The following is an 18,288-nucleotide window of genomic DNA, read 5'->3' on the forward strand; positions in this document are numbered from 1 at the left end:
TCTAATACTGTACTGCATATCACTGCATATTATTAATTAATTGGACTAGAAGCCATCTATTAGAAGCCTTTAATTCTGGTTTATTTAATTTCTTTCCCAGTTCAATAGCTTGCTTTGCAGAACAGATCCAGAAATTGGCTTGTTCTTTGAAAGGTCATGAAGAACCCACTCCCACAACAGTTCATTTATTTCCACATAAACAGTTGCTTTCTGGTTCCTTTTGTGTCACCAATATCGGCCGCAAGCCACTCACTCATTATGATCTTTATTTTTTAAAGTGTCACACCTGAGTTTTCCACAACTGAACTTCAATATTATTTCACATAGACTTTGTTTCTAAATTTCCTTTATCTCGATAACTTTTACTTCATCACTTAATGTTAATGCCACATTTTATGCAACTTTTTTTTTTTACCTGGAAAACACTACACTTGCGCTCTATTTAGCTACGACAGTATATGGGTGTGAAGCATTGAAAATCTTTGAAGGGACTCGTCTGCCTAGTCAACAGTGTAATAAAATTTATGACCAACAGGCCAACACACCCTCGTACCCTCTAGAATTTTGCAAAGAAAACTTGTTTTTATCTTAGTGACCTACATATGTCGTATATTCCTTGAAATTACACCCTGTTTCAAAATATAATTACGAAATATGGTGTGTGTCCAAAATATTGTTTCCGTTTTGAACAGTAGCAGACAGTTTCCGTTTCCGCGTTCGACAGTTTCCGTTTTATTCAGGAAAAATTACACATAATACATACAAATTTCGCCGGGACCAATAAATTGTTCCGAAATAGACAGGATTCCGGATTATTCAGGTTCCGATTTGAACAGGTTTCACTGTATTACAAAAGTAATACAGAATTGTTAAAGATTGGAAATAAATGATACGTTATCTTGTGTCCTGCATTTCATTTCTTGTTACAGAGCTTGTAGAAGCTGTAAGCAAGATAGTCAGATGAGTTGTATGCATCCTGACCCAAGCATTCCAGTATTTACGTCATAGCAAATACGTCATTGCTATTATTGGCATGTGTGCCATAATAAGCCGATTATGAATGATAGTGGATGTAATAACAATCTGTTTACAATGCTAGGATGGCATAAACTATTTTTTATTTAGTTGCTACAAAATACAGGCTAATTATTATAAAGTGTAAATCATCTTGGTTTATATAATTTTCTATTATATTAAAATACAATTTAATACTGGTACCATCCATGCAATAAGGGTTTTTCATGCATTGAAGGGTTCCATACAATTTTTGTATGTTTTGTTTGCAGTTCTATTTACACATTTACTATTTTCACTTTTTGTGGGGTTTCTACATTTTGTTTAATTAATCTTCTTTCAGATATGTCTGTGGTTATAAACGGTATTCTTTGTCGTACAACAATGCCAGAATGAATAAAAATAAATAATATAATATTCTACTAATAAAAAGTGTAAACCATGGTAATGAATCTAGAAAGAAATAAACATCCTTGTGTGTGGTTTCTTCTGTGCGCTGATGATCTCTTGATCATTTTTATTGTTGTGCACTCCCGAAACTTTAGAAAAGTAAATATTACTGCATATTTTCACATGCTTCCTAGTGCTCCTCTAATCAAGGTAACATCATTGCACAGAACCACACGGAACTCATCTGGCATTTGCCTTCACCACTATAGTCCCATCATGGAGTGTACTGCAATGGATTTTATGTTATCACATCCTGCTGGATACATGGTAAGATTGATTGATTGATTGATATTGTACAGATTATGAACTAAACACAAGTTTTTCTATTTAGAGGAAATAACGTGTCACATATTTAAATAATACACAGTGAGATTATGACAAAACCATTTATTTTATTTTTATCAACAAAGGTTTGAAGCTTATATTAATAACAGTTAATGTCATTATGATTAATAAATTAAATATAAGAGTTTTTAAATATAAGAGAGTCCATATTTAATGCTTATATGGAATAATAATAAGTACCGGTACTACTCAAATTCTGTAACAAGGTACAAAAGGCATATTCGAAAATCAGAAATACCTGTTAACTTTCCTGATATGGTAGAGCACACCAGGAATAAGTGAGCTTTGAGAAAAGAGATGTTTATAATATAGGAAAATAACGAACTCAGTACCAACATTTTGTAATTCTCTCAAACTGACTCTTAGACTTCACGCAAATTAAATTCGTATGACTCCTTATTCTTTAAGACTACGTATCTGTACGTCCCATATTTAAAACAACAAAAGTGTGCAACTAAACATAAAATGGATGTACTGAAGAATTAAGGAAGGAATTGTAACTAAGCAAAATCAAGTAATGAAAAGTCTGAGAAACATATATTTAAATTAAAATATTATTTTGAAATAAAATTATGAAAGCTATAAAACAGGACTGTAACTTTCAAAATGGGGAAAGTGGGGGTAGTACTTGTATTAATATTCCGGTATTTTTCATGTAACAAGAAATACCTTTAAGTAAAGATTCTTTACACATATTTACAGTGTTACAATAGAAAATGAATGAACAGATTCATGTTAAAAGCAACTACAAACAAGCAATGTATCAGAATATCCTGTAGTAATATAGAATCTAGAAATCCATTAATATTTAATGTCCATCAGTTTCATTTGTCAAGTCCAAAATTGTGCGGAAACTTCCTTCTTCAGGAATTTCTGCTGGGAGTGATATTATGGGAGTTCTACGCACACTTTCCATTCCTGTGCAGTAATCAGTATATTCAATTTCCATGGGCTCCTCTGCTCTTGCAGAATTAAAGACGTCGGACATAACTGTACTGGAATATGTGTTGGCTTTTACTCTTTTGCTTGTTGGAGAAATGAGAAAGCTATCACTACTTTCTTGTTGTAAAACTGTTGCTGAATTTGATACAGCTGCAAAATTGCTGCTGCAATGCAGTTGCACGTCTGAAGGCTGTAGGAAAAAATGGAAACAATTGAAGAGTACAGGGGAAAAACAATAAAAGTCACAATTCTCTTAAGGGTGATGTCATTTAATTCTGTATATTAGCCTACTGCAAAATTTATTGCTATTCCTAATGAAAAAGTAGCAGTAGCAAAGGATGACTGTATCCGTGATGATAATTCTCCTTTACCAGTTTTGATAAGAAAAAAACACTAAAGTTTGCAATAATATACTGAATTAGATGATTACGTCACTCTTAAGAGAATTGTGACTTTGAGTGTTTTTTCCCCTGTACTCTTCAATTACTAATCTGAATTAGTCTGAAGTTTTACTCTCAACATTTACCATAATGTCAGTGTACAACGGGTTCAAAATGAAATGCGTATTTACCCACATCTGGGTAGTTCCTAACACATCCAGATATACTCAACTGATATCTTTTGACAGTGATGTATCCACATACCATCATAAGGAAGCATGATAACCAGGTTTTGGCTTGCATGCACGCACAAACACACACACACACACACACACACACGCGCGCGCGCAAACAAACAAACATACATATACATATGTATGCAAAGAAGGGCACAAATCAAAGATTTAGTCCGAAACCTGTTTCGCCCCTTGCTGCAAGGGTAGTAAACAAACTTATCAACAAGGAAATGCTTAAGAATCAAGTCGTTCTAGGGAAAAACACAGAGGATCAAAGACAAGCCAAAGAGCTTATTCTAGAAGTTATCCTTAATTGGAACAATGAACTTTTACAGCTCTCAAGGAAACTTATCATAACTGTTGCTCTTTTAACAGGGTATCGCCTCTTTAAAGAGATACTTTCACCTTTTAGGACTGTTGCTAAATTTGGTGAAAGAGCTTTGTGTTTTGATTACTAGCTAAATCAATTGAATTATGATAAAGAATTTTCACCTTTATCCCTCCAGGCTAGTCCCTTCCAACAACCCCTTTCTTTAGTGCTAACCAATTCGAACCGGAGTAATAATAAAATAATAATAAAATAAATAACATAGGCTATATTATATAGATTTGTATAGGTATCTTATTATGCTTACAATGTCATGAATATGATTCTAATCAAAACACAAAACCCTTTCACCAAATTTAGTGATGAATATTATACCAGAAGTCTTGTTTCTGAATGCTTTTCTTGGGGGGTGGCAGAGAGGGGTCAGAAATGTACTGTACACCTCTTCTATCATACCATGAATGAAGTGAACAACATGCTTTCCATTACCTTTGAGGTTCGCGATTGAAATCTGGCCGAGGATATTGGGACATTGAGGTCGATAACAATTATTTAACTTATTTCCTTTGAAAACAGAGTAAAATCATTGGTCTCGTGTCGAAAATTTAAAACTTAACAAGAACTCTATCCCCGAACGAAAAGTCTCCAGGCAAAATGCTAGATAGTTTCTCGTCCTTGTCAAAATTCAACTTTGTTAGTCATTACACTCACTTATCGTCCTGTTTGGTAATAATGAATTCCCTTATAGAAATGAATTCTTCCTCAAACTTGCAGAATGCAGGGGAGTTCTACTTCATGACTGTATTTGGATATAATGGAAACTAACAAATTAACCAAAAATCAAATTGAAATTGTGTCTAAGAAGCACGAGATATGAACAAATAAACAACACTGACGTACATTATAATCACTTACCTCTTCTAAATGAGAACCAGCGCCTTCTACATATCTTTCACGAGTTTCTGTCTCTTCTTGCTGAGATATGTAACTTGTAGGTAATTCAGTGATACTAGGTGCCTGCAGACAAGATTATATTATAAGTGTATAAAATGAAGACTGTAGTATTTATAGTAAAGGCAGAAGAAATAGGCGGATTTTTGGTCTTGTGCGGAAACTACTCACTCCACACATTCTCCAGCAGTTTATGACCTGAACAAAGAGACCTTCCTGTCGCTGCGTCCGAATGCTAGTTGTTGACAAATGCTCGTCTATGATACTATTGTGTTACAGATTGTTCGCAAATATACATCATAATAAATAACTTAGTATTTTTAAATACTAATAACTGATAATAAACAGTATTTTTAAATACTAATCATCCAAGTAATCGCTATCATGTCTCAGTCGAGCCCTGATATCAGAAGACATACTAAAGGCATTTAAAGGCGTTCAAGGGTTTCTATGGCAATATCCCTTCCCCTTTTTAGTCAATAAGACGTAGACCACACCCTCTTCCTTTCACCTAAATCTGTATTACTGGTCACAAAGCGAGGGTAAGGGATGTTGCCATGGAAACCTGGACGCCTTCAAATCATCATCATCATCAACATCACGGGTTGAGCCGGTAGGCCCGTTCCGTCCCCATTAGAATTGTTCTCTCCAACGAAACCTAGGACGACCAACATTTCTCCTTCCTCTTGGAGCATACTGGAAAGCTTTCTTGGGAATTCGGTGATCCTCCATCCTTTCTAGATGTTCCATCCATCTATTTCGGTGATTTGTTAACTTTTGTGTTATTCCCTCTATCCCTAATTCTTTTCTGATATCTTCATTCCTCTTGTGTTGTAATAAAGAATATCCCGCCACTGATCTTAGGAATTTCATTTCTGAGGCTTCTAGTCGTCTTTTGTCTCTTTCTGTTAAGGTCCAAGTCTCTGCTCCGTAAAGTAGTACTGGAAGGGCTACTGTTTTGTAGAGTTTTAACTGTGTTTCTTTCGTTGTTCTTTTTCCTAAGCTCCGTCTAATTGTTCCACATATACCTTGAAATCTATGCATCTTTTTTTCCATATAAGAAATGTTGCATCCTAAATATTTAAAATTACTAACTTGCTCAATAATTTTGGAGTCAATAACTATTTTCGACCTTTTATGCTGGGTCCCTATGAAAGCCATTGTTTTTGTTTTAGTGTGTGATATTTTTAAATTATAGCCTTTGGTTATTTGACTCAGTTTATAAGCTGCACTTTGGAGGTTGTATTCTGTATCAGCAATCACCACTTGGTCATCTGCAAAAAGAAGGCAATTTACAGGTGCTTCATCTAAGATAAAATCACAGTTTAAAATATTCAGCCAGTCATCAATGGCTTCGTTAAGATATATATTAAATAAAGTGGGTGATAGTGGGCACCCTTGTCTAACACCTCCATTAACTTCTGTTGTTAATTTACCTGGACCTTTCCCTTTGTCAATGCAAATATTGGTATTAAGATACATGCTACGTAATATTCTTATCAGATGTTGTGGGTATCCTCTTTTCTCCATTATTTTCCATAATTTTGATCTATTCACTCTATCAAAAGCCTTCTCATAATCGATGAATAATAAGTGTGTTTCTAAGTTATATTCTCTTCTTTTTTCAATTATCTGGTTTATGGTGAAGATACAATCTGTTGTTGATCGTCCTTTCCGGAATCCATGCTGTTCGTTTTTTAACAATACTTCTGTAATTTTATTTAATCTTCTTGTTATTAATTTTGCATATATCTTATAACAAGTACCCAGTAAACTAATACCTCTATAGTTATTGCAATTGCTTCTTCCACCTCTTTTGAAGATTGGTACAATGACAGCAGTTTTCCATTCTTCTGGAATGTATCCATGACTCCAACATATATTTATTAAATTAAGGAGGTGATATAATACAGCTGGTGTCGCATGTTTTATCAGTTCAATATTAATATTATCAATACCAGGACATTTTTTATTTTTACTACCGGTACTCTTTATTACTTCTATCATCTCATCCATTGTTATATAGTCTATATGTGCTTCCTCAGTATTTATGTAGACATCTTCTTGATCGGGTTGAGTCCATAATTCTTTGTAAAATTCCAGCCATTCACTTTCTATAATTGGATTCAATTGTATTTTATCTTTTTCCTCAGAATTTATCATTTTTAGGACTTTATATGCATACTTTTGGGCTCCATGAAAATCACATTCTAATTCATTTACATATGTTTCCCAACTTTTTCTATGTATCCTTCTTACTTCTCTCTTAGCAATTGCACATCTCCTTTTATATTCAGTTCTATTCTCTATGGATTTGTCTTGTAAAGATCGTAAATATGCGTCCTTCTTGTTTTTAATTATGTCTGCAATCTCTTGATTCCATATTCTTAACCCTCTTTTTTTATGTCTTTTGATTCTCTTTCCAAGAGCTTCTTCTGCTGCTTGGAGTATTACCTTCTTTAGTGTTTCCCATTCCAAATTGATATTATTACTGACAGGCATTTCTGTAAATAAATTATCTAACCTTCTCTGATATAAATACTTGATGCTCTCTTGTTGTAACAAATTAACTTTATAAATTTCTTTTTTGTTGTCTTGTTTTACTTGACTTCTTTTCCAAGGAGTTGGTATTATTAATTTTGATATTACCAAGTAATGATCTGAGTATACATCTTTACCTCGAAATACACGTACATCTTCTATTAAGAGAGCTGTTTTCCTATTAGCTATTATGTAATCAATAATGCTGTATATATGTCCATCCGTCCTTGTAAATTTATGTATATCTTTGTGTTCAAAGACTGTGTTCATTACCCTTAATTCGTTAAAAGAGCAAAATTCTCTAAGGTGTTCACCATTCTTATTGATTACTTGTTCTCCTTTATTTCCAACGATTCCTGGGATTTTCTGGTTTCCTACTCTTGCGTTTAGATCGCCTGACAGAATAACATAATCATTAGGATTTATTGAGTTATATGTTGTTTGTAATTGTTCATAAAATTCGTCTGTGGCTTCTTTTCTTCCTTCTTCTGGTGCATATGCACCTATAATGGTTATATATCCTCTTCCATGTTTGCATCTGAGTAAAATTAGTCTTTCATTTATCCATGTGTAACTGTGTATTTTATTCTTAAGACTTTTATTAATGAAAATTGCTACACCAGCTGAGGCTCTCTTGTTTTGTGGGACTCCACTATAAATATATAAATAGTCTTCTAGTTCTTCTGTTCCTTTTAATTTCTTTTTCGTTTCCGTAATTACTGCTATATCTACTGAGGCGGCTTTCAATTCCTTCTCTAAAATCTCTACTACTCTTCAAATGTCACTGGTTATTTCAATTCTACTATAGTCAGTGGTTTAGTTGGGTAGGAAAGCACTGGAAAATGAAAGTATACCAGTATGCATGTCGAAAACATGATAATGCCAAACTTGATGCCTGGTACGAGTTCATTAGGTGCTTACTAGATTGATCAGGTGAGTTCCTGTATTATTCTTTTCCAACTGAATCACTGACTACCAATATAGCGTATCGAATAAAAGACGAATACCAGTAGGTATTTAAATTCATAATTGGCTGTGAATCCTAAACCATCTTAACCTCACAGATGCAGAAGATCGTCTATTATGAAGACTGAATACCAGCAACAGGTGAATCATCTGGAAACGGTTTTGAAGAAGTACTTTTTTTTTAAGAGGAATATATGTTAAACAGTAGTTGGATACAATAAATTCATTTGACACAAGTTTACCTAAAATAGTTATTTCATTTTGTTATTATATAAAATGTATAAGCAGAAAATGAGTCCTTACATAGCAATGTTTATTTTTCTTATTAAAGCTAGCATTTAGTTCAAAATATTGAAAATAGATGTTTCTGATCTTGTGCAATTGGATTCTCTTGCACGGTATACTAGGTCAATGTCACACCTAATTCGTGTAAATGGCCCTTATGCAATTTTGCTATATTCTATCATAAGTACCTATAAACACTTGTTTTAGTTTGTCAAAAATTTAAAGAGAGAGTGTGTACCTCCTTTTCATTTTCTGGTTGGGTTCCTCTTTCAGTTTGTTCACTCGTATCTTTTTCGGAAACATTCAGGTTACTAAACTTTTGCTTGAGCTCTTCAAGTTTCTCAGAAGTAAGTATGCCTTTCCTCTGATATTCTATTACAGTAGATGCCAATTTATAGTAATTATGTGTTTCTTTGTTTTCTACCCTTGGTGAATGAAATGCCTGCAAATAAATAGGATATTATAGAACACAATGAGAACTAATGTGACATTTGAAGTGCTGAAGCTTTAGTCTGTATATTTTATACAGAAAGATCAGATATGAGGTGTGGACAAGAGTGACGGAATTTTCACTGTGTCCTGCTGACTCTTTCACGGCAGGGAATGGACAGTATAGAATCGCGGTGATACAACCATATAAGTTTCCGTAACTCTTTTGAAAAGTGTCTTACTTACCAACTTTATTGATGGAGATGCAGAAACTGGCTGCCTTCATTGTCCACAAATTTTTGGCATTCAAACCAAGAAATGGATTCGGAACACCTCAAAATCTGTGCTTCAGTGGCTGACCATGATAATATCTTTGAAAAATATTGGAGTGCAAGAGGACAAATGACTTTATTGTCAAACGCCTGGCATTAGAAAACAACAATAACAACAAATTTTTGGCATCTCTTTATGAAATTTTCCATAACTCACTGTAGTTCTGGGCGATTAATGCTGTTAATTTCGTGACGGATATTACGTTTCAGTTTTTCCAAGGTGCATGGAGGGTACTTCATGAACGATATCAGGTTTCTCAGCGCTCCAATAACGATTGTTTTGTGAACATACATAACCATGGAGGTGAAACCATGCCTCGTCTGAGAAAAATATTAAATGTGGGCCTATTAGTCCATTACGAATATTATTTAGCATCCACTCACAAAATGCGCGCCTATGTGCAGGATCACCCGGTTGAAGAGCATGTATCTTAGTTTTTTTTATATGGCTGCAACTTTAATAATTTAGTAGCGTTTGCACAGAGCCAAAAGAAATTCGTACCGGTACTTGTTATAAAAGTCACTTAAGTGATTTTCTACGAGAATGTTTCAATCGATGACCAATGTCATCTAATGTTTCTTCTGTGAGAACCCTACACTGTCTGTTTCGTTTCTTAAGCTGAACACTTCCCGTTGCCTGAAATTTATTATGAAGATTATGGATTGTTATAGCAGTAACACAAAAATGGAAATGGTCATGTAGCAGAGATGGACACAACGAGTCACTATGTGGGACCCAAGAACAGGATGGAGGAACATGGGCTGGCAAAGAACCAGGTGGGCTGACCACTTAAAAAATGTAGCAGGAGAACAATGGTCAAGAGTGGCGAAGAATAGAGAAAGATGGAAACACCTGGGTTGACGACCAGAACTCAACAACAGTGATTAGTGAAAGTGCGTCAGTGAAAAGTGAAAGAGAGAAAGTGAATAGTGAAAGTGTGAAAAGAGGCAAAGAGAAGGAATGGGTAAACGCAAACAAATCCCTAGGACTCGCTCACCTAAGGAGTGAAAGTTGAGCTAGTCCCTGGATAGGCAGGAGGCCATGGTCCTTAGGGGATGAAACAGGCTAGATTTATTTATTGTTTATTTATTTATTTATTTATATGTGATGGAATTTTTACACCCAGGAATTTTGTTTCAAACTTCCTTCGTACTTGACTGGCAGTCTGGGTTAACACATATGAATCATAAATGTATACCGGTACACGTTGTTCAGTAGTAAACATTTGATTAGCCATTATACAGTTTACATTTATTCACACTTTCACTTTAAATGCACAAGAAAACTCCGTATAATATGTACCATGTCACTTGTCAGTCACTTGGAGACTGATTCACTAACCTTGACATGAGCCAGGGCAAACACGTGCATGCTTGCGTCATTGTTATGGAAACTTGTAAGGTTGTATCACCATGACTCTACACTGTCCGTTCCCTGCCTCAAGAGCATCATAGCACACAGTGAAAACCTCGTCACTTCTGTCCACACCTCATCTGATCTCTCTGTATAACAATGTCTACAAATTCAACTCGGCTAACAACATGCAGTTTACTTTTTGTTCGTTCAGCCCAGTATTAGACCTCATTGGTCTGTTGCGGTCTCAATCCATTGTCGTGCAGTTCGCTCCACACTTCTTTGGCCAGAAGGAACATATCTAAGCACCTTATTTCAATAAAAATAATTTTATTTGGTACAGTATAAAAATAAAATAAGCTGTGAAATAACTACTGTGGAACAGAGTTCGAATTAACGGGCATAATGGAGAGGAGGGATAATCTAGCAGGAGAGACCTCCTCTCATTAAGCAATGCATATCTAGAGAATTTAATATGGCAAATTCAACACTGGACTTACTATATTTTGGCTAGCAACTCGTTGGCAGGACATTTTTATTGCTTTTTAATCTCAGAGAGTAAATAGCAGGACCGATTTAAATGTTAACAACAATGGCACAAAAAAATAGTTTAATATTCTTACAACACTGGTCATATACTTGTCTAGAACTCTCAGCATCAGGAATCAACTATTTTTCTAATGATAAATACATTAATTGTAACTTTTTTGCTTAGAGGTGGAATAGTTGTATTTATTCTTTACTGACCTAAAGAAACTAAGCGACAATTGAACAGTAATTTTTTTTTACGATTTTCATGTTGAAGTGCGCTCGAAAAGTCCCTTCTTTCGTTTGAAAATTTGATTTGAACCCTACTTAGGATGAGTTTTGCGGTGACTAGAAAAATAATAATTAAAGTAAATAAGTAAATCGTGTTGGAAGTGCCCTATAATAAGTTTCAGTTGTTCTTTCAATAGTTCTGTAGAGGGAGTGGCAGAAGAGAATGCATGGATTAACTTGGATCAAGTTCCAACGCTGGCACAGCTCTTGGACATATACTAACTTGAAAATAGAAGTGTGTACTCAATGAATGATTTATACAAGAAACAGCTAAACAAACTAATAAAATATTATTTTTCAATATTCACCTTTCTTTGTGATGATAATTCTTTAGCCAACTTCTTAGCTTCCTCCAACACTGACTCTGGACAAGCTGATGCTTCAGCAAGACGGAGGCCATAGTTTTCTAACTGTGTAACACCTGGTAGTAGTTTATGAGTATAGAATAGAAGTTCTCGACCTGACTTCCCTTGTTGCTCCAGAGCTTCAAAATAATGGCTGAAAAAAGAAGTATGAGTAAATTGCCATTATAAAAACAGACTTGAATATGTTTAATTATCTACGTTAAATTAAACAGTTGCTATATATTTTAAGGAAGAGAGAAGAAAAAAAACTAAATAAATACATAATTTAAAATATCTGTGAAAAGTATCTCATTTTGTCCAATTTTGTGAATTTTAGCCATATTTGTCAGCAGTCATTTTTCTGAAGCTCTGAATGTGATAGTCAAATTTGTTTCTTATGTCATGGTTATGTACAGATACCGTAAGCTAGGAAGCTGCACAGCCAAGGGACCCACCAGCTAAGCTTTACGAATAAATGGATGTACAGCCACATTACCTAAAAGAATGACCTCCAGACATTGCACATTTATTCATTATACGAACACTGTAAATACAATAAGAAATTTTCCATGGAAGCAGGTTGTACCTTTAGATGAATAATGGTAAGAAACAGACACTATATGGGTGAATATTCTGAAATGGGTGAATGTATGTCCCGGCTGATTTAAGGAGTTTCTTGAAAATGTTAACCGATTGCTTTTGCGTTTAATTAACTAACTCTCACATGTTTTAGTTGGAAACAAAGTATAAAAGGATTAATTTTAAAATTTGTAATTAAAAAATAACGTCGAAATGTAACTACGGTCCCTATGTCCCCAACTACATTTCACTCTGTTTGACTAAGTTTTTCTTGGAATGTTTCGATTTGATTTTATTTCCTCGGTCAAGATTATAAAAATAAATAGTTAAAATACTTATGAAAGACAGGAATTGTTGTTTGTTTAACTTCAACGTAAAGTTTGTCCCCAAAAATTTTGTAACGCCGGTCCCTCGAAATAAAAGAGCTACACAAAAGACAATTTTGCTTCATGTGGTAAATTTTAACAGTTGGTAGTGATGAGAGGTCAACATGGCGCCAGTTGAAAAGTAATTTATTTTATTGGAAAATACAAAATTCATCACTGATGACTGAATGTTATGTTTTCCATTGATAACACCGGTCCCAGGTGGCATTAAATATAGTTTGTATATACAAAACTTTCGTAGTATATGCAAAACATTACAATGTTTGTCGACTAAAAAATCTAACCTCCATGATATTTTTAACGATTTATTTTGTCAGAACTATTGCGGAAATTATACTAATTTGTAACAACGGTCCCTGTAACGTCGGTCCCTTTATTGTGGGACGAGGTTTCATTTAACATGGAATTATTAAATACTGGTGTATAAAGTAACTTCGAATATTATTTCATGTGATTGTTTATAGGAAAGAAAAAAAAAGTCTGATGATGAAAGTAGGAAATATGAAAGGGAAAAGATACGTAGGCAGAGGGCAAATATGACTGAAGAGGAGTTTCAGAAAAAAAGGGACTATGGCAAAGAATATAAAAAAGGAAAGAAAATAGTAGATATGACTGATCATGAAAAAAGAAATGTTCGAAGACAAGTGAAATCTGAAGTACAGAAGTTTAGAAGATACCTTAAACAATGGGCTGTAAGGGAAAGATAACAACAATCCCTTGGCTTTTTTTTTTAAATAAGAAAATCTCACATAAAAATTTTTTTAAGCTCAACTGATACCAGAATCTTCAATAATAATAGGAGCAAATGTAACCAATGTGAGAAAAAAGTACACAATTTAATATAATATATTTTTTCCAGTTTTGTTACATTCATATTTGCCCATTTCAGAATATTCACCCATACTGTATACACATACGTGAACCAGGCAATTTTTTAGCTCTTATATATTATTATTTGTTATTTTTTGTTTATTATTGACAAATACTGCGATTTTGTATGAGTAGAGGCAACACAAGGTAAACATTTTGTTATGGATGAAGAAATTTCGTCAAGATTCTCCATGATGCAAGTTGTATATTTTTCTATTCATTTCTTTTAAGAACAAAATAGCCTGAAAAGTAGCAACATTGAAGTATTAAAAGTCAAGTTTATTTTCACATTCAGTCTGCATTAATGACATGTTTACAGTTCACAGTACGGAGAAGAGACTGGTCGGAGCTTTTCAATTCCAGTATTTTTAATCTTATAAAGTGTCCGTTCATACTTACTTTGTTACATTACAATACATTTCCTGCAACTTAGTAAGAAAAAGGAAGTGTGTAGTTACGAAGATGAATGCATCTTCTTCCATGAGATTCTCTAGAATAACCCAGGCAACTGCTGTCCCTTCTTCACAGGAAGTACCTCGACACAACTCATCCACAATAACAAGAGAATGTGGTGTTAACATTTGCTTGATGTATTGGAATTCCTTCAGCTGTAACAAAGAAAAACTACAATCAATGATTTATATTGATCAGAGCCAACATTCATGATACAAATATTTAACTTGTTCTAGGAGAGGGATTGGGGAGAAAGACAGATATTTTAAATGCAGTTGACCGCTCACCTCACTAATCAATTCCCCAGTTTTTTTAGTCATTTGGTCGATTGCTTGGTGTGTGGGTCAATTGGTTGCTAATGCCCAGTTTTGCAAATCATAGCTCCTACTGAATGCTGTAAATATCTTCGTTTATGGTATGTGTTAACCTGTCCCGCACCATGGAGTTGTGGTCTAAGGCCTAGGACTCATGTTACAAAATGCATGCTGGTTAGAGTCCTCATGGAGGAAGAAATTTACCCATGAAATTTCGGCCAGTATATGGAACAAGTGCCCACCCAGCATCGTGATGCACTTAGGGAGCTATTATAGATAGCGAAATCCGGTTATGAAAGCCAGCCACAACGGCTGGGGGAGGATCATCGTGCTAACCGCACAATATCTCCATTCTGGTTCGATGATTGTCCATCTCTGCTTCGCCATGTGGCCAGCAGCTGGTTGGTCGGTCTGGACCCTTAAAGGGCTGTAGTGCCACAAATGATCATATTATCATCATGATTATTATTATTATTATTATTATTATTATTATTATTATTATTATTATTATTCATTAATTCATAGTGTTCTGCCCAGGGGCAGGTCTTTCACTGCAAACCCAACATTTTCTAGTCTTTCCTATTTTCTGCCTTCCTCTTTGTCTCCTCATATTATTATTATTATTATTATTATTATTATTATTATTATTATTATTATTATTATCATTGTGTGTTAACCTAAACGGTGAAAAGATGATGGCCAGTAGATGCGAATTTTGATATGGCTGACGAATTTTACCTGCTATCCACAATTAGTTTAATTGATCTTAAAAATTTTCTTGGAAAATCTCTTAATATTATACATGAAAGAACTGAATTCATCTTATTAATTAATTTAACATACATATATGAGATAAGTTCACTGGAAAAACATTAACAGAAAACAGTCTGCAGTTGCAATAAAATTAAACTTTTGTACCAGTATATGTAGCAGCTGGCTACGGACTGGAAGGTCCGGGGTTCGATCCCAGGTGGTGACAGGATTTTTTCTCGTTGCCAAACTTTCAGAACGGCCCCGAGGTTCACTCAGCTTCCTATAAAATTGAGTACTGGGTCTTTCCCGGGGGTAAAAGGCGGTCAGAGCGTGGTGCTGACCACACCACCTCATTCTAGTGCCGAGGTCAAGGAAAGCATGGGGCTCTACCTCCATGCCCCCCAAATGCCTTCATGGCATGTTACGGGGATACCTTTACCTTTTTTTTTTACCAGTATATGTAATGTCAGGGGACTGGCACATAAAGAAATAAAATTACAATATGAATTGAAAGAAATGAATGTTGATGTTGTAGTCATAATAGAAACTAAAGAGAAATTAAAAGGGCCATTATAAATGGTTATATAATGTTTTATCCTAAAGAAGGCCTAAGCGCTATCCTTCAAGAATAGCACTTTTACTAAATAGACAATGACGGTCAAGAGTTCAAAGCTACAGTTGTTGGTGATAGAATAACAAAATTTAAGAATACAAGTACATCAAGGATATTTAACAATCTTAAGAGTCTATGGTCCTGAAGAATATAGGGAGGAGAAGAGTACAGAATTTTATGAAAAATTACAAAACAGTTTAACTTCATTAATAATTCAAACTGCTGTGTTAAGTGAAGACTTCAATGGAAAGTGGGAAAAATACTAATCAATAAAATTTTAGGAACTAATGGTGAAACAACAAAGAATGAAAATGGGAAAATGTTAAAAATACTTTGTATGATTATACATATATATAGCGAAGTTAAGATGGCACCGAGACACAGAAGGCTCTGAGGATGGTGTCATGTAGCACCGAAACAGCTGTAAGCCTCACATACTTACATAATTAACACGAGTAAGATCGCCATTTAATCACTTATTTATATATATTGTTGTTTAGTCAACTGTCCAAAGACTGATTTGAACCTTACAAGTGATACCAAGAAGACACCACTTATGAGGCAACTAGGCCCCACTACTTATGGAGTAGGGTGGCCAGTTCCTTTTCCCCTCTATTGCATACATCACTGACTAGCTACATATTACACTAGTCAGACTTCAGATGCATACAAACAATATTGTTCTTCCTATGACACATATCGTCAAGTGAGATGTAGTGCCTGATAATAGATGTACATATATGTACATATATAGATATATCAGCCAGAACCTCAATCAGAGGATATATATATTTTTTAAGCCTACAGAATTCTCTGTTATGTTATTATTTATTATTAAAGGAGAAAAATTCGCTCTGACACTGGAGATCGAATCCAGGATGTTTAGTTGTATGTACTGAATGCTCTACCACTGAGCTATGCCAGGGTTCCATCCACAGCACTAGATCGAACTCCTCCCCTTAGTTTTCCCTTTCGGCCTAATAAATAAATAATATAACCACAACAGAGAATTCTATAGGCTTTTTCTTTAAGAAAAGAAAAGAAAAGTTGGTTCCCGGCCAACCAAATCACTTAATGTATGAGTGTGCTTCTGCATAATGACATAATTTATGCCGAAGCAAGGAGTAGGCCGAAAGGGAAAAACTAAGGAGAGGAGTTCGATTAGTGCTGAGGATGAAACCCTGGCATAGCTCAGTGGTAGAGCATTCAGTACATAAAACTGAACATCCTGGATTCGATCTTCAGTGCCAGAGCGAATTTTTCTCCGTTAATAATAAATAAAAATACTTTGCTTTGTTTAATGAATTTAAAATGACACATTTCTTTTTCGCCAGAAAAAAATACACAAATATATCTGGTCAATGAGATGTCTTAATTCATAAAAAAAAAAAAAAAATAGTGCTAATAAAACACACCTCTAGAACAAATGTTGATGCATTCATTTCAATGCTGTCATCAAAATGGAGCCTAGAAAATATGTGATCTGAAATGCGAAATGTTGCTTTCTGCGCAGGTACATAACAGCCAATCTGAAAACAAGAGCAGTATATGTGCATTCAGTGGATGTTAAATGTTATGTTTTATTTAATGACTCTTGCAACTGCAGAGGTTATATCAGCTTTGCCGGATGTGCCGGAATTTTGTCCCGCAGGAGTTCTTTTACATGCCAGTAAATCTACTGACATGAGCCTGTCGCAATTAAGCACACTTAAATGCCATCGACCTGGCCCGGGATCGAACCTGCAACCTTGGGCATAGAAGGCCAGCACTATACCAACTCGCCAACCAGGTCGACCATTCAGTGGATATAAAATGTACTGTACCGGTATACTTCCATTGTTATTTAGGAAGTGGACTTTATTCACTAATACCATATTTTCTTCAAATTCAACGGTGTTTATGAAGAAAGTTAGATGAATGATTTAGAATAACTTCAGTCATACCTTCTGGACTTCTGCTAGTTTGGCAAAGTTGAATTTCATTTCTGAAGTCGAAAAAGCCTTCAGATAGAATTTTTTACTCTCAGTGGTAGGATGATAGATGAGAATAAGTTTAATTTTAAAGTGAATGGGGAAACAGCCCGCAAATTTTGCCTGAAGCCCTTTCATTCGGGGATAGAATTCCTTCAATTTTCGTAAATCTGCGAAACAGAAGTCAGTTATAATTTCCTTCAGAAAGAAACTATGCTAAGAAACGAAGAGTCCACTGCAAGAATGATGGATGTCACTTTCTTGTCGAAAATGAACCAAGACTGTCAATGCATAGCTTAAGACATATAGAATGTGCATAGAGAGTTATATGGCATTAACACTGATAGTCATTGTCCAGTAACGATCGGAAAATCACAGTTAAACTTTGAGCGCTAAGCATTTCAAACTTTCAATTGCTTCTCCTGCAAAATGTATTCCAAATGACATCCATCATTCTTGCAGTGGACTCTTCAAATATTATTGCTTCTTTCAGCCGGATATGAACATAAGAATGTCGAATCTAATGGTAGGTTAAATATAGTTTACATTTGGCCAAGAAGACCGTTATTATAGAGAGAAAAAAAAAAGGTTTAAGTAGGCAAAATTGCTAAGGATTAGCAAGAAGCCAGGCTCA

At 34.8% G+C, this 18,288-nt stretch overlaps 1 protein-coding gene across 1 annotated transcript in view; it reads right to left on the reverse strand.

The window, feature by feature from the left end:
- Positions 1-1,842: 1,842 nt before the first annotated feature.
- The window catches only part of LOC138715147 (mutS protein homolog 4-like), a 38,360-nt gene continuing 21,914 nt past the window's right edge, over positions 1,843-18,288 (reverse strand). Inside the window, exons 14-19 of the mRNA XM_069847699.1 lie at positions 17,100-17,213; positions 13,951-14,159; positions 11,681-11,870; positions 8,677-8,880; positions 4,611-4,712; positions 1,843-2,941 (exon numbers count right to left, since the gene is read on the reverse strand). Coding sequence (XP_069703800.1) covers positions 2,618-2,941; positions 4,611-4,712; positions 8,677-8,880; positions 11,681-11,870; positions 13,951-14,159; positions 17,100-17,213 — 1,143 coding nt within the window. The 3' untranslated portion in view covers positions 1,843-2,617. The remainder of the gene's footprint in view (positions 2,942-4,610; positions 4,713-8,676; positions 8,881-11,680; positions 11,871-13,950; positions 14,160-17,099; positions 17,214-18,288) is intronic.

Source organism: Periplaneta americana, chromosome 15, assembly GCF_040183065.1.
Source record: "Periplaneta americana isolate PAMFEO1 chromosome 15, P.americana_PAMFEO1_priV1, whole genome shotgun sequence".
Taxonomy (NCBI): Eukaryota; Metazoa; Arthropoda; class Insecta; order Blattodea; family Blattidae; genus Periplaneta; species Periplaneta americana.